The sequence below is a fragment of the Glycine max genome, chromosome 7 (genome assembly GCF_000004515.6).
Source record: "Glycine max cultivar Williams 82 chromosome 7, Glycine_max_v4.0, whole genome shotgun sequence".
NCBI lineage: Eukaryota > Viridiplantae > Streptophyta > Magnoliopsida > Fabales > Fabaceae > Glycine > Glycine max.
This window is the reverse complement of record NC_038243.2, coordinates 44,321,754-44,347,223: the sequence shown is the minus strand read 5'-3', so window position 1 is coordinate 44,347,223 and position 25,470 is coordinate 44,321,754. Positions and strand designations below refer to the sequence as shown.

At 34.5% G+C, this 25,470-nt stretch overlaps 2 protein-coding genes across 4 annotated transcripts; one reads left to right on the top strand and one right to left on the bottom strand.

The window, feature by feature from the left end:
- Positions 1-5,964: 5,964 nt before the first annotated feature.
- Positions 5,965-9,571, top strand: LOC100792931 (scarecrow-like protein 13-like). 2 transcript variants are annotated; one of them, XM_014777351.3, is made up of 2 exons: positions 5,965-6,639; positions 7,400-9,571. In XM_014777351.3, the coding sequence occupies exon 2, from the start codon at positions 7,629-7,631 to the stop codon at positions 9,255-9,257; it is 1,629 nt and encodes a 542-aa protein (XP_014632837.1). In that variant the 5' UTR covers positions 5,965-6,639; positions 7,400-7,628; the 3' UTR covers positions 9,258-9,571.
- A 7,709-nt stretch (positions 9,572-17,280) lies between these two features.
- On the bottom strand, positions 17,281-19,709 carry LOC100792402 (U-box domain-containing protein 4). Of its 2 annotated transcripts, none has more exons than XM_003529620.5 (2): positions 18,303-19,709; positions 17,281-17,551 (listed from the first exon to the last, which is right to left on the bottom strand). In XM_003529620.5, exons 1-2 carry the CDS (start codon positions 19,524-19,526, stop codon positions 17,489-17,491), a joined length of 1,287 nt encoding a protein of 428 aa, XP_003529668.1. In that variant the 5' UTR covers positions 19,527-19,709; the 3' UTR covers positions 17,281-17,488. The 2 variants fall into 2 exon arrangements, with proteins under 2 accessions (XP_003529668.1, XP_006584093.1); XM_006584030.4 differs by having other exon boundaries at positions 17,281-17,737; positions 18,303-19,656.
- Positions 19,710-25,470: the final 5,761 nt, after the last annotated feature.

Below are 25,470 nucleotides of genomic sequence, written 5' to 3'. Positions count from 1 at the left end.
ACAAGGTGTTTGATTAAATGTTTATGAAGATTTTGGCTTATGGTTTTTAGCTTTTTAGGCTTGTTTTGATGATTTTAGTTGTGTCATGTGTGATGGTTAAACATTGAATTATTATTTTGTTTCTGTCTTGAGTGGTTAAGCATTGATTTAGTTTCTTCTCTTGATAGTTAAGCCTTGTTGCTTTTGCCAAGTAGTTAAACTTTGAGGTATAGTTTTTGGTTGGTGGTTAAGCTTTGATAATTTTCTAGATTGATGATTTAAGCTTTTGTCAAATGTCCTTGCTGTTGATTTCGTTTGATGGTTAAACTTTGATACTTTCTTTGGATTCTTGGAAAAAGATTGAGAAAGTGGATGATGGTCGAAGATTTCTAGAAGATATGCACTTTGGCCGCACTTACATTTTGATTTGTTTTTAAATTTTTGTTTTGGCCGATGTATTTCCGTCATGTTTAGCTATATTCCAATTTTCCAGACTTTATTTTCATTTTCTTTGATATAGATGTATTGTCTTCTTCAAGCTAAAAATGTTTTTCACACCTTCTAGCTTGCGGGCGTATTAGAGATAAAAATTAATTTAATTGGTTACAAATTAGTTATTAGTTTAGTTAGTTATAAGTTAGTTTAGTTAGTTACCATTTAGTTTAGTTAGATAAAACTCAATGTACTCGTGTAAAAATTGATTTACTTATTTTGAGTATTATCTAAAATAATATTCAATCTCTATTTTCTTTTATTTTCATCTCTCTATCTTAAACTTTATCACTCATCTTACATGAAAGGGTAAAACTAAGGAAATATCGACCCGACTCCTTACATTTTTCAACTATGTATCTATATGCCCGTCTCCCTGGATGAAACTGTAGAATGTAGAAACCACTCTTTCCCCGGGGTGTGGACTCAAGTGGACGACCTCAACAAATACATTATTCTTTCAATTTCATATTCGTATGGTCCAACAATTGCAACTAAAGAGTGATCCATGTGAGGTTTAATTAATTAGTAGCTTGAGTTGCACGATTGACAGCAACAATTTTTCCATTTTAAACTTACTTTATCTATACTATATTTACACGCCATGTCACGAATCCAGAGGATTAATTAATCTCAACTAAAATAAATAAATTTTCAATTTAAATGTATTTTTTCCTTCTTTGGATGATTTAAACTATTGACCGGCCCTTGTAACTTGCAATCCTAAAATGTAAAATGAGAGGAGATCAAAATCAGAACTACAATTCCTTGGCAAATTAATGTAAACAGAAGTAGAATCACATTCATTTTAATTATGTCAAGCTTTTGTACACTCATGACTCATGTCAACGTGCAAGCGACTTGAATTGAGGGATAAAACTAAAATAATTAAATAAAAATGTCCTTCCTTCTCAGCCATTACCGTAACTTCTGCTTTTCCTTTTTGTCTCACACAAGATAGAGAGAATTGCTTAGTGCGTTCTGCTGTTTGAAAACTTTCTGATAAACTACATTCATTTTCACTGGAATCAGTGCGTCTAAGACCTTTCCAATCCAGTCATAAAAAGAGGTTAGTGCGGAATTAAAATAAGAAATCATTTATTGTAAAATTATAATTTTAAAACATTTTTTTAAGTAATTTTACATGATTAACTAATCATAATTTATTATTAATATAAACTTTTAACATAAATATTATAAAAATCAATAGATTTAATTATCATATTATACATAATAATTCATTATCAAATCACCGTCTAAATTCTGAAACTATAAACTTTTAGGACAATACTTCTTGTATCACTATAAACTTTTATTATTAAATGACCGTGTAAATTCAGTACCCAACCATAATTTTACACCGTTACTTTTAGGACAACTCTTCTTGTATCACTATAAACTTTTTCTAATCAACTATATATTCTGAAACAATGTTAAGGTCTTTCACAAAACATTGCATCCCAGTAATTGAGGCAGACAATATGTGAGATTTTTCAGCAATATGATTCAATATTATATTGTGTAACTGCATTGCACAGAAATACAATACGTACACCTCTAATATATACTTTTACACTACTAAATTTATTCGTAGAAAAAATAGTTTTGGTGAGAAAAGCGAATTGAAGAATGTTTCGTAGAAATAGGAAAGAAGAAAGAAAGCAGGGAAGAGATAGCCACACCAATATCAGCTTGTCCGAGTTGGAATTGGAATAGAATGTGTTTCATTCGATGAAAGAAAAAGGGAAAGGTGATTCCACAAAGCACTGAAGGTACAGGGAAAGATCAAAGTCGGTGAAGCCGGAGATTGAGAGTGAGACAAATACTAATATTTTGCAACCACGGGCCCAATAGAAAAGTCTCTTTTGTTTAGTTGGGAAGGATAAGATCACCACAAATCTTTCTTTTTACCACAAATCTTTTTTTATCAATGTATTGTCCCACTCTCTGTCCTTTAATAAATCACTCCCAACTTTTTTTTTTTTTTTATAAATATAGAGTATTTATTTTCTCTTTATATCTTATTTTTATTTTATTTTCATATTTTTTTCTCTTTTATCATGTCACTTATTATAACAATTTTTCTTTCCATTTGACTATACTATATATTTTTCCATGTCTGGTTAACGATCATTATGATTAGGGTAAAAAATGCTACATAAAGAAAGAAATGTTGATTTGGTCTCCCCCACGTGATGTCCCAGTCCTTGCTGACGTTGTTTGGCCCGACCCACCTTTTGTGTGACGTGCGATAATATTTTCTTTTTCTTTTTCTGTTCATTTTAGATTGGTGGATGTAACGTGCAATAGAATCGCACAATTCTACTGCCTACGCTGCTTCTGTTTGATGGTTGTAGCCTGTGTTTGGATCGTCGGTGAGAAAATCCGAAATGGAGGTTGGAAAGACAACAACATTTTAATACTTTTGCAGCCAAGTAGTCTTGGGATTCATGCTGTTGTAATTTGTAAGTAAAAAAAAAAACACACACACACACATACATAATGATATGTAAATGACAGAACGACTTGATCGGTTGGAGTAGTGTTGGTCTAGATTTTTTTTTCATGTAATCTCACTTTTAATGTTCATCTAGATTTAGATATACTATAATCAACTTTTCTTTCATAGAGAACACATGTATTATCCACAACAATTGATTCAATCATTCCATGAGTTTTGTTTTAGTGATAGTAATTACTAATTACTAATTGGGTGGCATTATTAAGGATACATTTATTTTATATTTAAACAAAATCTATTCTAATAAATTTGTATTCAGAATAATATGTATAATTTAAATATATGCTCAAGTTAATTTCAAGGGTAAACTATGTTTGGTTTTTTGTAAAATTTAAAAATTATTAATTTTGTTCATATAAAAAAATTGTGTTAATTTGATCCTATACAAATAAAATAAAGTAAAATATATTTTTATTGGTTATTAGTGGTTATTCTATTAAATAATTTTTTGACATAGCTAAAACTTAATTATTATCTTTCTATATCTTTTTAAGTATACTTAGAAAATATTAAAATTTATTGTTGCCTGATCTTTCTCCAAATCTCACCAAAATGAGAAAATCATATAAAAAGTGACAAAAAATTATAATTTTTTGGGTGAAAATTTTAAATTCATTTTGAAAAATTTTAACCACCACAAATTATTTGATTAATTTATGATCAAAGTCAGTTAACCACTTTAGATTACTGGCTAGTGAAAACAAACAAAGATATATTTTATTTTCACACAAACCAAACAAATTTTATCATAATTTTAATTATAAATTTTATATTATATTATGGGTCATAATATATATAAGAGGAATTATTTAAATTTTTTGTTAAACGAACACTAATTTTCCAAAGAAAAAAAACTAACACTAATTAAGGGGTGATGATGGATTTGATTATTAAAAAAAAAAAAAGTGACATAACTAGTTCTTTCTTGGAAGCATGAAAGAAGGTACCAAGATTCGCTACTTTCCCCACATTCTTTTCATGAACATCCTTGTTAATCTCTGAATCTATATAGTAGTGATTAAGTGGGCCATTGTTTCATTACTATATATTAAAGTTTGCACCTGCAGAGATAAGGTGAGGTGACTAAAAGCAGTTTTATAAATTTATCAATTTTAAAAATTGAATTAGTTATTGGACGGGTGAAATGTTAATTTACGTTTGTTGATTTATAAATAAATTGTAAAATTAACCATAATATGTTTGGGTGAGTCTTATTTTAATGTGATCTCCAATAATGATCAAATAATGTATATCAAGAAAAATAATATGTTCGTTGATAATGTGTTCTTAAGCTTTTCTAAATAGTGTTTATAGTGTAGATAAATAAAGAAAAATAAAATGAAGGAGAAGATTTGAATGAAAATAAAGGTAAAAAATAATGAAAGATTGTAAATGAAAGCTTATAAATGAAAATAATAAAGTAATGTAAAGACATAAAAGACAAAAAGATAAAATATTAAGTAAAATAGATTTGTATTGGACTGATTTATTTAAAATTTAAAATGCAATACTTATTTATAAACTAATAAATCTTATTACATCTTAAAGTTAATGAACATTTTATAAAGTTGTGATACATCCTCCTATCAAATTATGATTTAATCATGATTTTTTTCTTTTAATACTTATGATGTCGTTACTCATTGATATAGACTTTTATCATAATCTTAACCAACTTATTCGCATTTTCTCCATCAAAATATTTTTTTTTATTTCCATTACCAACAAAACCTTATCAAGTTCAAACAAATAATCTTATCAAAATTTTAGATCTTAAGACATAAGTAAACATTTCCCAACCCATTCCACAAACGCCCATCCTTGCTTAGCACAATGTCAGCACCTTTTAAGTCAGCTTAAACAATTTATATAGATTGTTGTTGAATCATTTATGTGGATTGAAGCAATAAAGTGCCATACAAGATAATGTGAAGTTGGAGCACAATTGGTACCACACATGGGTTTGGATTCTCTTGGATTAATGGATTTTCTAGTACAAGAGAGAAACAAACAAAGGACTTTCCCACAAGTTCTTTGTGTTTTTTTCTCTTCTACCGTAAAATTCCAGTAAATGAATAGGAATTTTTTCTGCAACCTCAGAGGTATTTGTAGATAGGTTATACTAGAAAATTGGTGAAAACCTCCCATAGTACTACAATTTTCCAACTTTCAACAGAATCCTCACACCCAATCTCCCCGAGGCATCCCTTAAAACACTAGCACAACTAGCATGTTGCCCTCCATGTCTAATTGAACCATTGCATTTAACCCAATTGTGTGGAGGGAATCTCCATTGCTATTTTTTTTTGTTAATGATACCTTGTTCTTCATGCAATTCCAATTCAATCCGTTTCAAATGGATTGCTATTACATTTCAGATTGGATTGAAGGCTCAGGACACTCTTGACATATCAAAATTGTTGAGAATTAAGATAAATAAATAGTTGAGATCGTTTTATCATTATTTATTAATATTATGTTAATAGGAGTTATAAAATTGATTTGATTATTAAGAAGAAAAAAAATCAATTATATTTTCGGTCCTACAGCTTAACTGAACCATCCTATATCGAGTGGGAATTCAACCAGTATAACTAACTGGTCTGATCCGTTTTTATGTCGGTGAATAAAAGAGATAAATTGAAATTCAAGATTTTTTTAAAATAATAGTAACCTTAAAATGTTTGAGTGCTCGTTTCCCTATTCCTTATATTTGTATTTTTTATTTTATATGTTTTTCTTTTCACTATATTTCTAACCAAACAATTAAAGAATTAGTGAGTAAAGAAAATGCTTTACGTGTCAAAGGCATATTGGTTAAGAGAACCCCTGAGGTGGCAATGAAGGAGTAAATAATAATTTCTGGTTTGTCAGAGGGCACATGGATGAGAGAGAGAGGTTGGTTTAAACTTTAACGGTGGAGAAGAAGATTCTATATGTTGAATTGTACCGTACATTGCACTACTCGGTATTCCCAGCAAAGCTGACTTTCCTAGTTCCTTCCTTAGCAGTGTTCAACTCAACCCGACCGAGTGATAGGATAGTGAATCAATCTACAAACAACGTGTAATTTTCACTTCTTAATAAATACTAGTATTCACTACCCAACTTTTAATTATAAAATCATAACTCAGTGGCTACAAATCCATAGTTTTTTAGGTTAGTTGCTGGCATTGGCAAGCAATCTGGTTTCTCTCTCCTCTCTGCACTGCACCCCACAACTCAAACTGAGCAGTCACAGACACAGGTATGCTCTCGCTGGACACTTCCTAGTTTTCAACTACATGTGTTCATGCCTTGTGGGGAATGCCTCTAATTGCTGTCTCATCTGTTGGATCATTCAGCTCAAACTCCCACTTCTGTCTCATTTTCAATTTTCCGGTTTTATCGACAATCCCCACATAGAATACCCGTTGGCCAACCGACCTCCTTACCATTCAATTTCGTCGGGTTTCAGCAACGACTTCCACTTTTTTTATTAGTTAAGAGAACCCCCCCCCAAAAAAATGAAGAAAACTACTTTCTTTTTTACGTCTAAGTCTCTCTTCTGTTACTAGTCAGTCTTGTGGTGATCTCAAAGCCTCTAACTTTCCTCAGAGGTTGACGATTTTCGGTTTTGGCACCCAAGGGGTTGAATTTCCTGGCATGTATGGTTGATTTTATTTATTTTTTCCTTCCTCGAGTGTCAGCAGTGGTCTTTCCTTGTGCATTTATTCTTCTTCCCTTGTTGAATCGTTGAGTCAAATGCTTTCTATTTTTACAGAACAGAGCCTTTCGGTTATGTATAATTTGTGTGTATGTTTCCGCAATTTTAAATTACGCGCTACTGCTAGCGTATCCGATCAAAAGTTCTTTTCCTCGGGAACATGACACGAGTAAATATATACTTTTTTTTTCTGTGGTTTCTGGTTGCCTTATTATTGTCAGGATTTCTTCTATGATCTTTTATTATTTGATGAAGTCTCAGTTGGGAAATTTAACTAAATACTAGTGGATGGTAATTTAAAGTGTATTGAATCTATTGATGCCTATCTATAAGTATTGGGAGATTTATTTAAGCTCCTTGATTGATCAGTCAGATTCTAAAAATTAACACCACCTCCTTCCACCTTAAAAGAAATCCTATTTCCATATGAGAGTGAGTTTGCATCTCATGACTCTGGAGAAGGTGTATAGCTCTCAGGATTCGTACTAATCAAATATTTTTAATTACATGGATTCATGCGAGAATCTCTTCAGTAGCCTTTTTTTTTCCTTTGATAGACATTTGAAGTTTGAATTTACTTTTGTTTAGCTCATCTTAATTATTTTTAGATCTTCATCTGTCAACCCGTTTGAACGTATTTCTTTGCTTTGTTTAATCAACGTTAACTGTTCTTAATAATTCTATCTTATTTTAATATGCAGGTTGTGTGTCTTTAAAACATCTATGAACTGTTGTTGGCACTTGGCAGATAATTATTGCATCTAGCAACCCATAAAGACGGTGACTATGAGTAATCTGCAAAATTTTAATGCTATACTCTGTGTCTCTGAATGACCATCAAGTGATCCGGTGCGGTTGGAAAGAACCTTCCGAATTACAAAGATTGACTACTTGTTATTCTCATTGGTGGAGTTAATAGTTATTTTGTAGATGCAAACGTCTCAGAAACACCCAAGTTCAGCTGGTGTCCATTTCTATCACCAGCCTGTGCAAGGCATTTACCAAATGTTGCAAAGCAATCTATGCCATGATAGCAGCAGCCAGGGAACAAGTGTTTCTTTTGAAACCTGCAAGGAGCAATACTTTACTCTAGAATCATGCCCAGCACCCACTACTTGTTTCGTGGATTGTGATGATTCTCCTTCCTATGCCAGTGTATCATCTAAAAGGACTCCATTTTCTCCACAGGGTTCTCAGTCATGCTATTCAGATCACCAGCAGTCCTCTGACAACACCTACGGTTCGCCAATAAGCGGCTTGTCCAGTGTTGATGACGGGCATGAACTGAAGCACAAGCTTAGAGAACTGGAGATTTCATTGTTGGGGCCTGAACAATCAGACAGTTGCGGCTGCTGCGTCGTCAAGGGTGGCCTCCAGGGATCATCTCAGTTGGCTAAACATAACTGGGATCAGATTGCAGAGAACGTTGCACAATTTGACTTGAAAGGAGTCCTCAGGGTATGTGCACAGGCTGTGTCTGATGATGATGTTCCAACAGCAAGAGGCTGGATGGATAATGTATTGGGGAAAATGGTATCAGTCTCTGGTGATCCAATCCAGAGGCTGGGTGCTTACTTATTGGAGGGGCTTAGAGCAAGGTTGGAATCATCAGGGAATCTCATCTACAAATCCTTGAATTGTGAACAACCAACAAGCAAAGAACTAATGAGTTACATGCACATTTTGTACCAGATTTGCCCGTACTGGAAGTTTGCATACATATCTGCAAATGCTGTCATTGAAGAAGCAATGGCAAATGAGTCCAGGATTCACATAATTGATTTCCAAATTGCGCAGGGCACGCAGTGGCATTTACTTATCCAGGCTCTTGCACATAGGCCTGGGGGACCCCCCTCCCTTCGTGTGACAGGTGTTGATGATTCGCAGTCGATTCATGCACGTGGTGGAGGACTTCAGATTGTAGGAGAAAGGCTTTCAGATTTTGCCAGGTCTTGTGGAGTTCCATTTGAATTCCGCAGTGCTGCAATATCTGGCTGTGAGGTTGTACGAGGAAATATTGAAGTTCTACCCGGAGAAGCTCTGGCTGTAAGTTTTCCCTATGTTTTGCACCACATGCCTGATGAGAGTGTGAGCACTGAGAATCACAGAGATAGATTGCTGAGGTTGGTTAAGAGGTTGTCTCCCAAGGTTGTTACCATTGTTGAGCAAGAATCCAACACCAACACGTCCCCATTCTTTCACAGGTTTGTTGAGACCCTGGATTATTATACTGCAATGTTTGAATCTATAGATGTGGCTTGCCCCAGAGATGACAAGAAGCGGATTAGCGCAGAGCAGCATTGCGTGGCACGAGACATCGTCAACATGATAGCTTGTGAGGGGGTTGAGAGGGTGGAGAGGCATGAACTTTTGGGAAAGTGGAGGTCAAGACTTTCCATGGCTGGATTTAAACAGTGTCAATTGAGTTCTTCAGTGATGGTTGCTATACAAAATCTCCTAAAGGAGTTCAGTCAAAATTATAGGCTTGAACATAGAGATGGTGCTCTTTATCTTGGTTGGATGAACAGACATATGGCCACCTCTTCTGCTTGGAGGTGAAACTCACTGATTCGAGAGTTTGCCTCCTTTTTGACCTTTAATTGAGCATAATTCACCATATATCCGTAGTAGTCTCTCCATAGGACTTGAGATTTACCTCTGTTCTAAAATGCTTTCTGTAGAATCTCAAAGCTCGTTGTAAATGCTAATACTGAAACGAAAGAAAAGAAACGTCTGTTATGACTCTAGCATTATTTTCCTGCCCTCTTCCGCTGGCTGTAGTGTTATTTTAACTAATGTGATATGAGTTGGATACTCGTTTAGTTCCTTGTACTGACTCAAATGAGAAACCTTACACTACAGATTTACATTAAGCTCAAGGTTTTGTTGGTCTACTACTCTACTATATATCACCCTGTAGTCATAATAGATACATAATTCTACGCATGCATAATGAATTTACTTCTTCTTGAGTTTATTTGCTTTGTAGAAGTAACATTTACCTGAACGTATTGTGTAAGTCGTGAATTCGAAAGACTGTTCATATAATTAAGCATGAAGTAGTTACAGCGGCAAAGGAAATTGCTTAACTCTAACATAGTTCAAAACTTAGAGTTAATTAATCTCCTTCACCAAGCGACAAGTTTTGAAGTCCTGACTTGTCTATTTAATTTAGTCTCTTGAAATGCGCTTACTTAGATACCCCTAAAGTTGGACTTTAAAGTCACGTAGCAGACACGTTGTTCAACTGTGACAGTGGGAAGAAACCGAAAACACGATTTTATGGATCTGATGGCTGAAATCAACCCTCTCATGCTGACCATTCAATTAAGGCATTTATATTCTGCACCTTCTATTTTACATTCTGTACCTCCCCCAAGACTTCAGCGAACAAAAATACCCCTTTATCAGGCTCCCCCATTAAATGACTGTTTGAGGATAGGATACCCTTCCGAAATAACTATTCCAGAATATAATTTTTCATATTCCAAAATACCTATTCTAGGATAGGTTTTCGAAGTGATTCTATTTTGGAATAACTATTCCATAATAAGATATATTTCTAGAATAGTTCTTTCGGAATATAGTTTTCATATTTTGAAATAACTATTTTTGAATGTAGATTTCCATATTTTAGAATAGTTATTTTGGAAACATATATTCCAGAATAATCGTTCTAGAATAGGCACCAAACCCTCTTTGTCTTTTTCAAACTCGAACTTATGTCGCTAAGTCATTGTGTCATCATGCACTACCTTCTCACATCAACCTGGGGTCGCCACGTGGAATGGTAGGGAAGCCCGATGATGATTTGGCAGCCATTGAGGAGGAGGTGGTTGGTGGAGTACCAACGGTGGGCGAAGGGGAGTTTGAGCCAGTCGCATGTGGCCGCGGTGGTGGGGTAGGGGAAGAAGGTGCAGATTTCCTTTTAGTTGTTGTTGAAGTTGCTGATTTGGATGAGGGTGCCATCAGATACTTGGGCGGCACATGGAAGAGGGAGAGGAAGTGTTAAGGCTTAAGATAATTTTTTACCATTAAGGCTTTTTGGGAGGTGTGGAATTCATATTTGGAAGGTGCAGAATGCAAATGCCTTCTATTAATAAATACAATGTTCCGTTGGCCCAACCAAGTGTCCAAAATCCTAAAAGCTAAAAATCAACACAAACGCTAAAAAAAGCATGCAATACATTATTTATTTTTCTTTCATTTTACTTGGTTTATCTTTTTGTTGTTAACCTCTTTCGTTCTAATGTCCTTATTCAATTCATTTTTTTGTTACAGTGCCAAACTAATAAATCAGAGATTATCTTAAAATATACACGTGAGCAAATATCAAGTGACATTATTTCATTTATTTTTGTTTTGCCAAAATGTAAATGCTTTTATTTATTTATTTTATTAAAATATAAAAAGTTGGTAATTAATTATGATGATCAGTGTGATTTTCAAGATTTGAATATTCAAATTAGTTTAAATTTATAGCAAATTCAAATTAAAAAATCTGGCAATATTTATACTGATTTGATGAATATTCAAATTAGTTTTAAAACTGTATCTGTGGTTACTAGTTAGAATTCCACAAAGGCAACTAGCTATGTGATGCCTTAGCGAGTTAATTGTGTCCCAAACGCAACCAATTAATTATATTTATTAAAGAATGGAAGCGGAGAAAAAATAATGAGTTTTGGGAAGTAAACCCAAGTCAATTCAAGCATCAGCGGTGAGAAGAGGAAACAAAAAACATAATTAACTACATAAGAAAGTTCCGCTTCTCCTCCTTAATTAGTAAGAAATTCAATATCTGATTTCATAACCTTTTTGCTCCTTCTCATCATCATCACATTAGTATTACATACATCATTACACGTATATATATATGAAAGAAGGTAGGTTAATTGCATTCATCTGGTAATGCCTTCATATATATGAAAGTGCAGAGCATAGCAGGAAATGTGATTCATGATTTTTTTACACGTGTTTTCATGAGGACTCTGAATTAGTAAAATTATAGATAAAAGTATTATTTATTTTTCTCTTTGTTTAATTATATTATGTGAGCGTTAATATAAAAGATATTACATTATACGTACATTATAATTAAACTAGCTTAGTTACCCGGTTTTGCAAAAATATTAAATTCAGTTTATAGGAGTAATTTTTTTATATTATTTGAATTTTTAATATATTTTATTCAGTTTAAATTTTAATAAACATGTTAGTAATAGTAGATAGCAAATAAATATTTAAATATATTTTATTCACATACATCTCAGAATTGATTTAAAATTTCACAATTAATTTAAGATTTTATTAGAAATAAAATAAACATAAAATTTAGATTAATTAAATTATTTGAAAAGAATGATTATGAGATATCAGGTGATATCATCTCATAAAATAAAATATTATTTTATATGTATTACCTTAATAAAGTCCTGCAATGATATTAAATTTATAATTTTTATAATATTATACTTTATATTGCATTTTTAATTATTTTTTAATTTAAAAAATATTATTACTATAATTTATACTTTTTTTTAAAACACATTATATGCATTATTATAGTTTTTTGCCTCATTAGAAATAGAAAGAACAAAAGTTATACAGGACTAATTTAATTTGTTTAAACTTACAATTAATTGTGGATTATTTATCTAGAATTTACAAAATCAACCCAAATTCATTCTGTTTTTTTTAATGCTGTTACAATAATAAAATAACAAAACGAATTGTTTGCTGTAAAAAAAAAACAGAATGAATTTTTAATTTATTAGCATGCAATCATAAACATAAATCATAGTAATATATAGCAGTTAATATATATATATATATATATATATATATATATATATATATATATATATATATTATCAATTAATTTAAGATTTAATGGAATAATTAAATCAACCTAATAAAATAAAATACAATAAATATAAAATATACATTAATTAATTAAATTATTTTAAAAAAATGAATATAGAATTATCACTTAACATCGTCCCGTAGAATCAAACTTTTTTCTTAAGTATATTAATAAGAGTTCGAATTTTTTATAGTGTGTAAAGAAGATTTTGTTGAAAAATACAAAACTTACTTTCCTACTATCTGTGTATTGAGGGTTAGTCCTATCTATAACTTCCGATTATGGAAATACCTTGTTTCTAGTGAAAAAAAGACACAATAGATTAATGTTTTTTTACCTAACATTTTAAAATTAACATGTTCTTAATATCTTAAAAGGAATTATTCTCCCACTATCAATTGAGTGATATCTTTAGTTCACATAAACACAAACAAAAAATATTTAATTTGTGTATATTGTGTAAATATATTTGTTAATTGTTTTAGAAAATATATGAGTATATGACTATAAATATATTGTATCAAATTGATACTTATATATTTGTTTGATAAACTTTAGTTTTTATAATTAGCTTTTTATATAATGTAACTTTAGTTTTGTCCCTGATTGAAAGAAAAAAAAATTATTAAGAAAATAAATATATAAAAATGGTAATTTGAGATAATTGTTATAGGAGTTACAAGCAACCCAACGATGCAGCCTCATAATATAAGCTAATGTTGGGCGTTACATCTTTATACAAAATGGAAAATTATCTCGTAGCTTACAATAGTTTTTCTTAGGGGGGATATTGCAGCTTAGAATATAAACATTGATTGTAAACTCCATTTTGTATAAAGATATTATAAACTAATGTTTATAAATCATGGATGGATTGGATGACATCAATTCAATTTACGCTTACATTTGAAATCTCAATGGATAGAATCTGTGTCTAGTGGAATTAACAGCTGTCACTTATGTCACGTTACTCAATGCAATGCATGCATACATACATTCTGCAACTTACACAACATATTCCTCAATGATAATTTATTTTTCTCAAGCAAAACTGTGGTGAAATCAAACATATAAAAATTGATCTAAAATCATTTTAGATCTAAAATCAATTTTTTAACATAAAATCAAACAACATATTTAATGCATGGTATTAGTAAGCAGGACACCCTCGGTTTTGGTGGAGGTATAGCTGATCTCATTCTTAAGCATGACAGAGTCTTTAGGCGCGGCTGGCACATTCCTCCTCTTTGCTGGCACTCGTAACAATCTTTTTATTAGTGAACCAAAGGCCTTCTGACCTTTCCCATTTAACAAGAAGAATAAGGACGATGACACCAAGTAAGAAGATCAAGAATAGCATTAATGCTACAGGCTTTTTTCTTCTTCTTCAAGAAAAAACATCATTTCTTCTCTTCTTCTCTGCTGCACATAATAAATGAAACTACATTATTATATTTATTTTAATTATATTTTTTATGGTACTGTAAATGGTTTAGTTTCTCTGTTTATGATATTGTGAAATGCCGCTGAAAAAGGAAAAGAAAGTTATTAAGGGAAAAAGAAACCAAAAGGAAATGACCAAAAAAAGGATGAAGAAAAAAATGGAAAGCAAAAGAATGAAAAAGGAAAATAAAAAGAATAGAAAAAAACAAAAGAGAGAAGTGAATTTGTCTATTTTGTTATAAACTTCACTTTTCCATTAATGCTTTAAAATGACATTCTAAATTGTTCGTCCAATAGAAAAGACCTTGTAGGTATTCAATAAATAGTATAAATTATGTTACCTTTCAAGTTTATGGTAAGACGTTTGCTAACAAAAAATTGGGAGTTTCTCAAATTTAACCCTTAAATACTTTGAGAGAAAAGAAAGATGAGTATCTAATTGGTAATGAAATTAATTTTTAAGGGACTTAAATCTCTAATTAGATTAACTGTTATACTAACCCTTGAAATTCACAGCTTGACTATACTTTTGACTAGGATTCACTTCATATTTGAAAATTCTTATTAGATGATTTTTTTCTATCCTTTTCAAATTATTTCTACCTGTGTGCCCCATCTGAAAATCACTCACATTAGAATAATCATTCTTAAGTAATCATGTTTTTAGGGAATTTGCATTTAGGTTGCATTGGTATAATTAATTCATCAACAAAAAATCCTACGTTTTTTTCTAAAATAAAGGTTAAAAAACTTGGTTGAATTTCTTGCTAACACGGTTTATGGCCCAACATTGCACAATAATTATGACTTAAATATTTTCATATTTATCACATCCTTCATTGATCATATATTGTGGTTTGGTAAATTAAGATTATTTGATCGTACTGCTTGGTTGGTTGATTGTGCTGCTTGGCTACTTAATTGTAATGTGTCAAATTAAGATTTTTTTTACAGGACAAATTAAGATTATTTAACAATATCATGATCATGCAATAATTAAATTAGATAAATATTGCCCATTATTCTCTCTTTATTCCATGTAAATAATAATATGTTAAAATTCTTGATATTGATTGCTGTGATCAATAAAAAATAAATATTATGCATAATTGGTTGATCATGCCACGTAAATTGATAAATCTTGGCAAATACTAGATTATTCTAGGACATGATTGATTATCTGTGTTGTTTTCGTATTTAATGAGCATTAGGGAATGCAATAAAATTGCCTTTGCCTTTAAAAAAATGAGCATTAGGGATTGTAATAAAAAAAAACAATTGATTTTTGAGATAAACTATATAAAAAAAAACATAGCAGAGTTCTTGTGTAACTTTAAATGCATTTAATTTACTAAAAATATACTGTGGTGATAAGATAATCACACATCGTATTTGATCAAATCTATATATCATACAATAAAAGTTAAACCAAATTTAAACCGCTGCCCCTCTTTCCTTCTGATCGTGTATATTAAAAAAGAAAAAGAAAAATCAGTTTGAATGTTTAGTAGAAATTTGTTTAATCGCACAGCCTAGTACATGGAAGAAGAGAAAATTCAACCACTAGCTTTTGTAGGTTTCTGTACATCTCAGCAACTCATACTTTTGTGTGAGAGAAAGCACTGTCCCTCACACCAAACAGCTCTTCACCTTTGGATTCAAGAATCAACCTAATGTGTACAAAACCTTTGGTTAATGGTTATGAGTGAACTTAAGATGAGAACACCGACAGCTGATTATTCCAAACTTCAAATTATCCAAATAAACAGAGACACGGAAAATACCTGCTGTGCCAGCTAATTGGCGATTATTAATTTATTATAGGCAACAAGATGATTTGAAAAGGAAGAAAAAATAAAAATGAAGATATTTGAGGAAAATTGGTACCACAGAGATGTAGGAGCCTGTGGCTGTGGGGCACACTGATGCAACTTGATACCGCACATGAAAGCATGAGACCGGCGAGCCGCTTTGCAACAAGGAGAAGCAGCTTCACGGGCCCACACCATCATCACATTTTATTCAAATGAACCAACCCCCTTCTAACTCATCCTAATTCCTATGCACATAAATTCACACCCACCCAACATTCCTCTATATCTGCCATTTTATGCCTTAAGAACAATCTAAACAGCCATTAAACAACTGGGGAAAAATATAAAGATAAATGCATCTTACAAATTACAATGCCTATCTTAATTTAATTTATCGAGATACGTGCTCTACTCTTCTCAGGAAAAAGGTATGGGGGATCAGATCAGTTTTCTAGCATACTGTATCCGTTTGATTTAAAACAATCAAAGAGGTCTCAGTGAACTGAAGTAAAAAAAAAAAGTGAAATATTTGAATTAAAATAAAGTGTAAAGACATAAAACTCACGTATATTTTTTAAGCTTCCATTTTAAATGGACCCAATTATAATTAAACCAAACATTATATTTTAGAAAGAAAAAAAAAATCTTCCAATTTTCTGCTACATCTGATAATTTCTTTGAATATTACCAATGATCACCACCTTGGTCTTTACACAGAATTATCAATGGTATACAATACACATCTATTTTAATAGTGTCTTTGGTTTCCCAAAACTGCGTACTGCTTATCTGTTATGTATAATTTTGCACAAAACTTGAATCCCAAACGAATAACCAACATGCATCAAATCTTAGCAAGAACGGATATTATATCTTTTCCGCAACTTCATTCCAGCCAATAGCATGTCTTAGAAAGAAAAGATACAATATGTACTTTCAGGATTTGCCGGTAAGCAAGCAATATATAAAAAATTCCACGGAAATAACATGTCAATCTTAGAACGAAAAGATACTTCTTTTTTTTAGCTAAGACAATGTACTTTTTAAGATTTGCTGGTAAAGAACAAGAAGTAATCTAAGAATTCTAAGGTACAAAAGTTATGTGAAAGTCATCTCGGTCGACAGTTATGTCCCGGTTGGCGGGTGCTAGACTCCGAAAGGGTATTTCAATGGAAACAGATGAAGTGGTTTAACGGCCTATGGCCAATGCAATACATTTAACAGTATCAAAGTAACCAAATCAAAATTCCAAGACCAAAATAAAAAATTATGACCTAACATATTCCGAGTGGTAGTGCAGTACAACCTCTACTTTCACAGTCACTACAAGAGAGGCAAAACCACAAAAAACTCAGCAAGGCTTTTCTACAAAAACTGGAAGTTTTCAAAACAAATAGATTAAGAGAAAGAAAAAAAAAAAAAAAAGACAAATAAACAGAAACTAACACTACAACACAACTCCTGGAAACATAACACATTGAACAAGGAAAAGCAAAATCGCTGAACCTAGCTTAAAAAGACTAATCATCAAGGGTCAGACTACAGCTGTGCTGGCTAGCTTCTAATTTAAAAAATCCACACTGTACAAAGTTACAAACCAAAAAAACACTATATGTACAACAACCAATTACATTATATAATTACCTAGTTAAGTATAAATTACTTATCTAAGGACTTGAACATGATGCTTCATGTCTTGATTCTCTCAAATATCCAAGGAGTGTCTCGGCCTGCAAAACCAACAAGAAACTTCAATAAAAGGTAGTCAACCAAGAAAATACTACAGTGTTTGAGGAAAAAAAACAGCAGAGAATGCAATCTTGTAAACAGCAAATGTTTGAGCTTCCTGGAGTTGCTAGAATTAAAATTGATTTTCCTTAATCCAACAGCATGTCTACTGTCGATGAATGTAAAACCTACATTTGAAGCAAACAAAGGCATCTATAAATAGATAAAAAAAAAACATGTATAATAATGCCTAATAGTCTGTTTATTGTACTTTGTTTTGGGTGAAAATAAAAGGAACGGGAAAAGGACTGCATTCATCATCCCTTGGAAGAGTTGGAAGGTAGGATACATTTTCTGTGGAAAGCACATATTTTGCATGACTCCCTTATAGGAAGTATCGGGAGGGGATAAAATGGTTCATGCGTCCTACATTTCCCCCCAATTTACATACCCATAATGTAAATATTTCAGATAAATCTACTCTACTAGATAAAGGGCAATCAGATCATTTTAATGGTAGATCAAACCAAACAAAAAAAGGGGAGGGAGCGACACTTCTTAAGCAATGCATGTCGCCAAACAAAGGAAGTGATGACTCCCTCAATCCCCTCTTCTTCTTCTTTTTATGACACCAAGCAGCCCCTCCGAAATGTTCTCCTAGACCTTTGCCAATTTGCATTCTAAAAGCATTTAACCATTATGTATATACAACAATAAGCATTGAGATTTAGGAAGCAAGATATATAGATATACCTTGAGCTTAGCTCGAACAGAGGCGTTCTGGGAAAGAGCAACGAGAGGCGGAATCCCTCCCTCCCTGACAAGCAAGGCTCTGTTGGCAACGCTGTGAGCACAGAGCTGAACAAGAGTCAAAACAGCGAACTCCTTCCCCTTCACCGACCCATCCTCAATCGCCTCCAGAAGCGCACCAATCCCACCTTCTTCCACAATGGCCTCCTTCCCCTCCTCAATGCCCGCCAAGCTGTTCAGCACCACCATCGCCTTCTCCGCCATTCCGCTCCCCTCCTCCGCCACCAGCTCCACCAGCGGCCTCACCGCCCCGGCACTCACCGCCCTCTCCTTGTTCTGCCTCACCGAACACAGCTTGTACAGCGTCGTCAGCGCGTCCTTCTTCCCTCTCTGGGACCCACTCAGCAGCAGCGCTACCAGCGGCGGTATTGCCCCGCAAGCCCCGATTGAGCTCTTGTTCTCCTCCACCAACGCCAAACTCATTAGCGCGCACGCCGCGTTCTGCTTTGAAGTCTCTGTGCCTGTTTTCAGCACGTAAATCAGCGCCTTCACCGCACCGGCATTCGTTATAAGCGCCTTGTTCTCTTCCAGAAGAGACAGGTTCAGCAACGCCGTCACCGCGTGTTCTTGCGTCCACGGATCGCTGCACCGGAGCAGCGGAACCAGAGCAGCCACCGCGCCGGACTCGCCGATCAGAGCGCGGTTGTCGGCTCGGTTCTTCGCCAACAGCCTCAGCTTGGCCGCCGCCGATCGCTTCACGGCCACAGACGGCGAGTGCAGTCCGTCGACGCAGATCTTGACCGTCGGCTGAAGATCCTCCGGCGAGATGCTCTCTATGATCTCGGTGGAGAAGCTCTCCCTCTGGAGAAACCCTAGGCAGGGCTCGTGCTCAGGTTGGGGTTGGCCGTCGACGTGAGGAGCAGCAGGAGGAGGTTGGGAGGAGGAAACGGTGGCGAGCCTCTGGAGCTCGCCGGAGATATCGCTACTACAGGCGGAGAAATCGCTCAGAGCTTGAGAGAGCTCGAGGAGTTGCTCCTCCGTAATGGAAGATTTAACGGATTTGTTGTTTCGCGAGGCGAGCTCCATTAGCGAACCGGTTAAGTTGTCGGAGACGCACGCAGCGCGGTCGTGTTGGAATAGTTTGGAGCGCACCGTTCGCATGGACTTCCCGATGATGGTTGGATGAGTATTGGTTGTTTCATTGGAATCTTTCTCCGCAGAAACCATTCTCACGGATGAGAGAGTAGATTTTATGGATGAGCCTCTTTAATACTTGAACTGATATTTGATATGTGCAGGCACGCACGCAGAGAAAGAGAAAGAGGGTGAAGAAGAAGAAGAGCGAATGGTTTTATAGAAGCCAATAATTTAATTCAAAATGAATGAATAAAGTCTGGTTCAGATTTGAGTGAGAGCCACGTGTTGCCGTACCCTATCTATCTCTATTATTTTTTATTATAGAAAGTCAAAATAGCGTTTATGAATCACACAGGTCGAAAATGACCCGTCGTCCACTATCCCGTTACCTTTCTCACCCAAAACATCTACTACATTACTTTGTAGTTGGAGTAGTTCTATTATTTTTAAGGTAATAAGATTTAAAGCGTAATTAATTATGACTAATAATTCTTTTTATAAATTTTCTTCAAGTCAGTAGCACACCATGCATGTGCATCACTGCGTAGCGAGTTCTGTCTATGCAAAACTTAATGCCAAGGAATACTAGTTGAAATAATTGGTTGTAAATTTTAGCGGTTTGCTAGATATTTTTGTTTCATTTCCTATTTAATAAATTTCATACATAGTTCACTTAATTATAAAAAATACAGTAAGTAGAAAGAATGTAGCTTTGCATTAACAGTTAATGGATTATTATTAAGTGCAGTAAGTTTCGAAACGTGCTCAACAAAAGAATGCAGAAATATTAAATTGAATTTGTTGTGTCTGGGTGCTCTTATAGCTAACGGATTTTACTTGGTCGGGTTAGGCGGAGGTTGGTATTTATTATTATATGAAAGTAGTAGGTAGTTTTCTAGACAAACATATTTTACATTAAAAGTCTAAAATAAAAAGGTTGAATCAATTAATCTTCTGGTCTTTATAATATTTATACCATTTTTTTGGTCTTTATAATTAAAAAGTTTAAGTTTTAATTCGTATACGAATAATTTTTTATATTCTGGTGTATGAAACTGCTATAAATTGAAGAAATAATGATAAAAATACAAAATAAATGTTTATGTAAAGAATAAAAGGTAAAAAAATTATACTTGGAAACTAAAACAAGAAATTTACAAAAGATACAAAGACCAAAAGATTAATTAAAAAAAAGGCCATAGAGTACTGCTTTCGCATTACGTAGTTGATCGAGTTACAACGTTGATGATTTGCATGTACAATTAATATATACTACCATCAAAATAAATATATAATAATATTATAGAGTCTAATTTTAGTGGATAAGAAAGATCTTGCACCATATACAAACTTATTTGTAATGTGTAATTGACATTTCTGTTGACTAAAATGCAATAATTTAATTATTATGTTGTGTAACGATATAACAGTCTATAACATTATGAGCTGTACACAGCCCCAACAGCACCGCTATTAGCTATATAATTATATATAGGTCTCTTAAAGATTGGGTATGTTCCTACTTGCATGTATCTTGTCTCTTCTCACTTTTTTTTTAAAAAAAGATTTATATCTATACTCTCTTCTTTTTTTATTGGGTGAATAGATTTATATCTTTACGTTACAGATTAAAGAAATTAATATCTAATTAGATGTCAATTTGAACACAAAAGAATAACATTTGACGAAAAGGAAATTATGATTAAATCAAGTGCGGAGCATTGGGAGTGCGAGACAAGACTAACAACATCTTGTCAAGGAATGCGGTATATGTTCTGTTAATCGGGATGTGCATAGCTGATTCCAGTTTTATCATTAAACCATGTTTAGACTCTAGATTGGATATTTAATTTCAGCTTATTATGGTTTGAATCCCAACCTTTGATAGAGTGTTTAACATTTGGGTTAATCTCAACTCTCAAGTCTAATGCCAATAATTAAGTAAGCAAATCACAACAACAACAACAACGCCTTATTCCACTAGGTGGGGTCGGCTACATGGATCAACTTCCGCCATAATGTTCTATCAAGTACCATACTTCTATCCAAACCATTAATTTCGAGATCCTTTTTGATAACCTCTCTTATAGTCTTTTTGGGTCTTCCTCTGCCTCGAATTGTTTGTCTTCTCTCCATCTGGTCTACTCTCCTTACTACAGAGTCTACCGGTCTTCTCTCTACATGCCCAAACCACCTAAGTCTATTTTCCACCATCTTCTCTACAATAGGCGCTACTCCAACCCTCTCTCTAATAGCTTCGTTTCTAATTTTATCCTGTCGAGTCTTACCACATATCCACCGCAACATCCTCATCTCCGCTACACCTACTTTATTCTCATGTTGGCTCTTGACCGCCCAACATTCTGTTCCGTACAAAATCGTCGGTCTTACCGCAGTCCGATAAAACTTTCCCTTTAGCTTGATCGGTACCTTTGCATCACATAACACCCCCGATGCTTTTCTCCATTTCATCCATCCTGCTTGAATGCGATGATTCACATCCCCTTCAATTTCCCCATCATCCTGTATTACAGACCCAAGATATTTAAACCGTGTGACTTGAGGGATAATATGGTCTCCTATTTTCACCTCTGAGTTAGAAACCCTCCTTCTTTTGTTGAACTTACATTCCATATACTCCGATTTGCTTCTGCTTAGGCGAAAGCCATGTGTTTCTAGAGCTCGTCTCCAAGTTTCCAACCTCTCATTCAACTCCTCCCTCGACTCTCCAAGGAGGACTATGTCATCTGCAAAAAGCATGCATCTCGGCGCTATCTCTTGGATTTGTTCCGTGAGGACATCCAGAATTAAGGTAAAAAGGTATGGGCTAAGGGTTGACCCTTGATGTAAACCAATTGTGATGGAAAAATCGTCTGACTCTCCACCCTGTGTCCTAACACTAGTCGATACCCTATCATACATATCTTGGATAGCTCGAATATATGCAACCCTAACCCCTTTCTTCTCTAGAGCTTTCCACAAAATCTCTCTAGGCACTCTATCATACGCTTTCTCCAAGTCAATAAAAATCAAGTGCAAGTCTTGTTGGGCCATGCGATATTGCTCCATCACCCGCCGTAATAAATAAATCGCTTCCATGGTCGACCTTCCCGGCATGAAACCAAATTGATTCTCAGTAACTTGAGTCTCCTTTCTTAATCTCCGTTCGATCACTCTTTCCCATAATTTCATGGTATGACTCATGAGCTTGATTCCCCTATAATTTGCACAATTTTGTATATCCCCCTTGTTCTTATAGATTGGCACTAACGTGCTTCTCCTCCATTCCTCCGGCATGCGTTTTGACTTCATAATTTCGTTAAAGAGTTCGGTGAGCCACTCAAGACCTCTATCTCCAAGAGTTTTCCACACTTCAATAGGTATGTTGTCTGGCCCCACCGCCTTACCATTACTCATTCTTTTCAACGCTTCCTTTACTTCCTGTTTCTGAATCCGACGATAGTACTTATAGTTCCGGTCCTCTTCTCTTGTGTCTAGATTGCTAGAGTCATATCCATATCCATCATTAAATAAGTTGTGGAAATACGCCTTCCACCTTTCCTTGATATCTTTTTCATGCACTAAGACTTTGCCTTCTTCATCCTTAACACACTTTACTTGATCCAAATCTCTAGTCTTCCTCTCTCTACCCTTAGCAAGCCTATATATAGATCTTTCTCCGTCCCTGGTTCCTAGAGCTTGGTATAGTCCGTCAAAAGCTTGGGTTCTTGCCTCACTCACCGCCTTTTTGGTTTCATTTCTAGCTATCCTATACTTATCCCAAGTTTCAGAATTTCTACACCTAGACCACTCCTTGAAACACTCATTTTTTACTCTAATTTTGCTCTGAACATTTTCATTCCACCACCACGATTCTTTACCCCTAGGTCCAAAACCTCTAGATTCACCCAACGTCTCTTTAGCCACTTTAATAATCTCTTGGGACATCTTGTTCCACATATCATTTGCACTTCCTTGTGATTGTCCACACCAACTCTCCCATATCTTTTGTTGGAAGATTCCTTGTTTCTCACCCTTCAAGTGCCACCATTTGATCCTTGGTGCTACCAGAGGACTTCTTCTCTTTGCCCTATCTCTAATTCTTACATCCATAACCAAAACTCTATGTTGGATAGTCAAGCTCTCTCCCGGGATAACTTTACAGTTCAAGCAATACTTCCTATCAGACTTCCTGATAAGGAAGAAATCTATCTGAGAACATGTCCCTCCACTTTTGTAAGTGATAAGATGTTCCTCTCTTTTCTTAAACCATGTATTGGCTATAGAAAGATCCAAAGCCTCCGAAAACTCCAAGATGGATTTACCCTCCCCATTCATCTCCCCTAGGCCAAAACCCCCATGCACCCCCTCAAAACCTCTAGCCACGCTACCTACATGTCCATTGAGATCCCCTCCTAGGAAAACTTTCTCTCCTTGGGGTATATCCTGAAGTACCCCTTCTAGATCCTCCCAAAATTTTACCTTAAAGTGTTCTGCTAACCCAACCTGAGGTGCGTACCCACTAATAACATTAAAGGTGTCCTGTCCCACTACCAATTTTAAGACTATGATACGATCTCCTACTCTTCTTACATCCACGACATCCTTCTTCCACTCCTTGTCCACAATAATCCCTACCCCATTTCTTGATCTGATTTTTCCCGTATACCACAGCTTAAATCCCGAGTTGTCTAATTCTTTCGCTTTTTCACCTGTCCACTTAGTTTCTTGTAGACACATAAAATTGATCTTCCTCCTCACCATAACATCCACTATTTCCATAGATTTTCCAGTAAGTGTGCCTATATTCCATGTACCAAAGCGAATCCTCCTGTCATGAACTAGCTTCTTTACCCACACCCGTTCACGAAAATGTGGGAACCCTTGCTTACTTTTCACTACATCCGGGCGGCGATGCAGCGGCCCTTACTCTTTTAACACTGTACTCGAGCCATACAGCGCGTTGCTTCCGGGCAACGACCTAGCATTCACATTATTACGTAATTGATCCATGTCATAGAGATTCGACAAAGTTTAACGTTGGCTGTCGAAAGCCTAACACAACCCTCTCCTTTTATCCGGGCTTGGGACCGGCTAAGAATAGCAAAGCTACCCTAGGCAGGATTTAAGTAAGCAAATCACATTTTAGGAAAATCTCCAGGTCGGGCTGTTATGGACCATCTTGAGCTCTTAAGCCATGGATCAGGGTAACATCATGGATGAGAGGAAGCAGAGGAAGAAGTACAAAAAGAGAAATCAATCAAGCTGGACTAAGTTAGGGTCGAGAGTACTACTAGTAAAGTACTAATCATTATACAAAATATAAATACATGGTTTGAAAAACACACACACACGCATCAGAGAGCAAAATTATTTAAAATAAGTCTAACACAAACACAAATATATAACAAATATATATATATATATATATATATATATCAGAGAGCAAGATTATTTAAAATAAGTCTAACACAAATTATTTATTACAATATTGACAAAGTCTATAAAAAAGTAATATTTTGTTAATTAATCATTTATTTCATCAGCAATCAATGTTAATTGAGTTTTTATTAAAATGTGTTCTAACCACTTTTCAGGTGGTTTTGATTTGACCGATGTCTTCCTCGCCCTAGTGTAAGCTTATTTTCTTATGGTGAGAGTGAATATCTGAAAAATGACTTTAACGTTCAAGTTAGTGTATATTTTATGAGTTCTAGTGAGATAATGAATGTAACTTACTTGTCTTTGTTGCCATGCACCTATTAATAGTTCAGGACCATTACCAAGTTGATAGTTATCCACATAACCCACTAAGGCCAATATTAGATATTGGTGGTCGATTGCCACGATGACAGTGATGATCGGGGGTCTACTTGTAACTGACTTGTAGTAGGACCTTTACAATACACAAGCCCTTCAAGTACTAAGTCAAAAATGGACAAAAGAGCTTCACATCAAACATAAGTTATGGATAAGCTCTTGAGAGGTGTTCCAATTTGTCTCATTGAAGCGCGTTTTGTTGTAGTTGACTTGA

Coding starts and splice junctions, on each gene's coding strand:
- LOC100792931 (XM_014777351.3), top strand. CDS start 7,629: ATGCAAACGTCTCAGAAACACCCAAGTTCAGCTGGTGTCCATTTCTAT.
- LOC100792402 (XM_003529620.5), bottom strand. CDS start 19,526: ATGGTTTCTGCGGAGAAAGATTCCAATGAAACAACCAATACTCATCCA. Junction 17,552..18,302: donor CTGTTCGAGCTAAGCTCAAG/GTATATCTATAT, acceptor TTGGTTTTGCAG/GCCGAGACACTCCTTGGATA.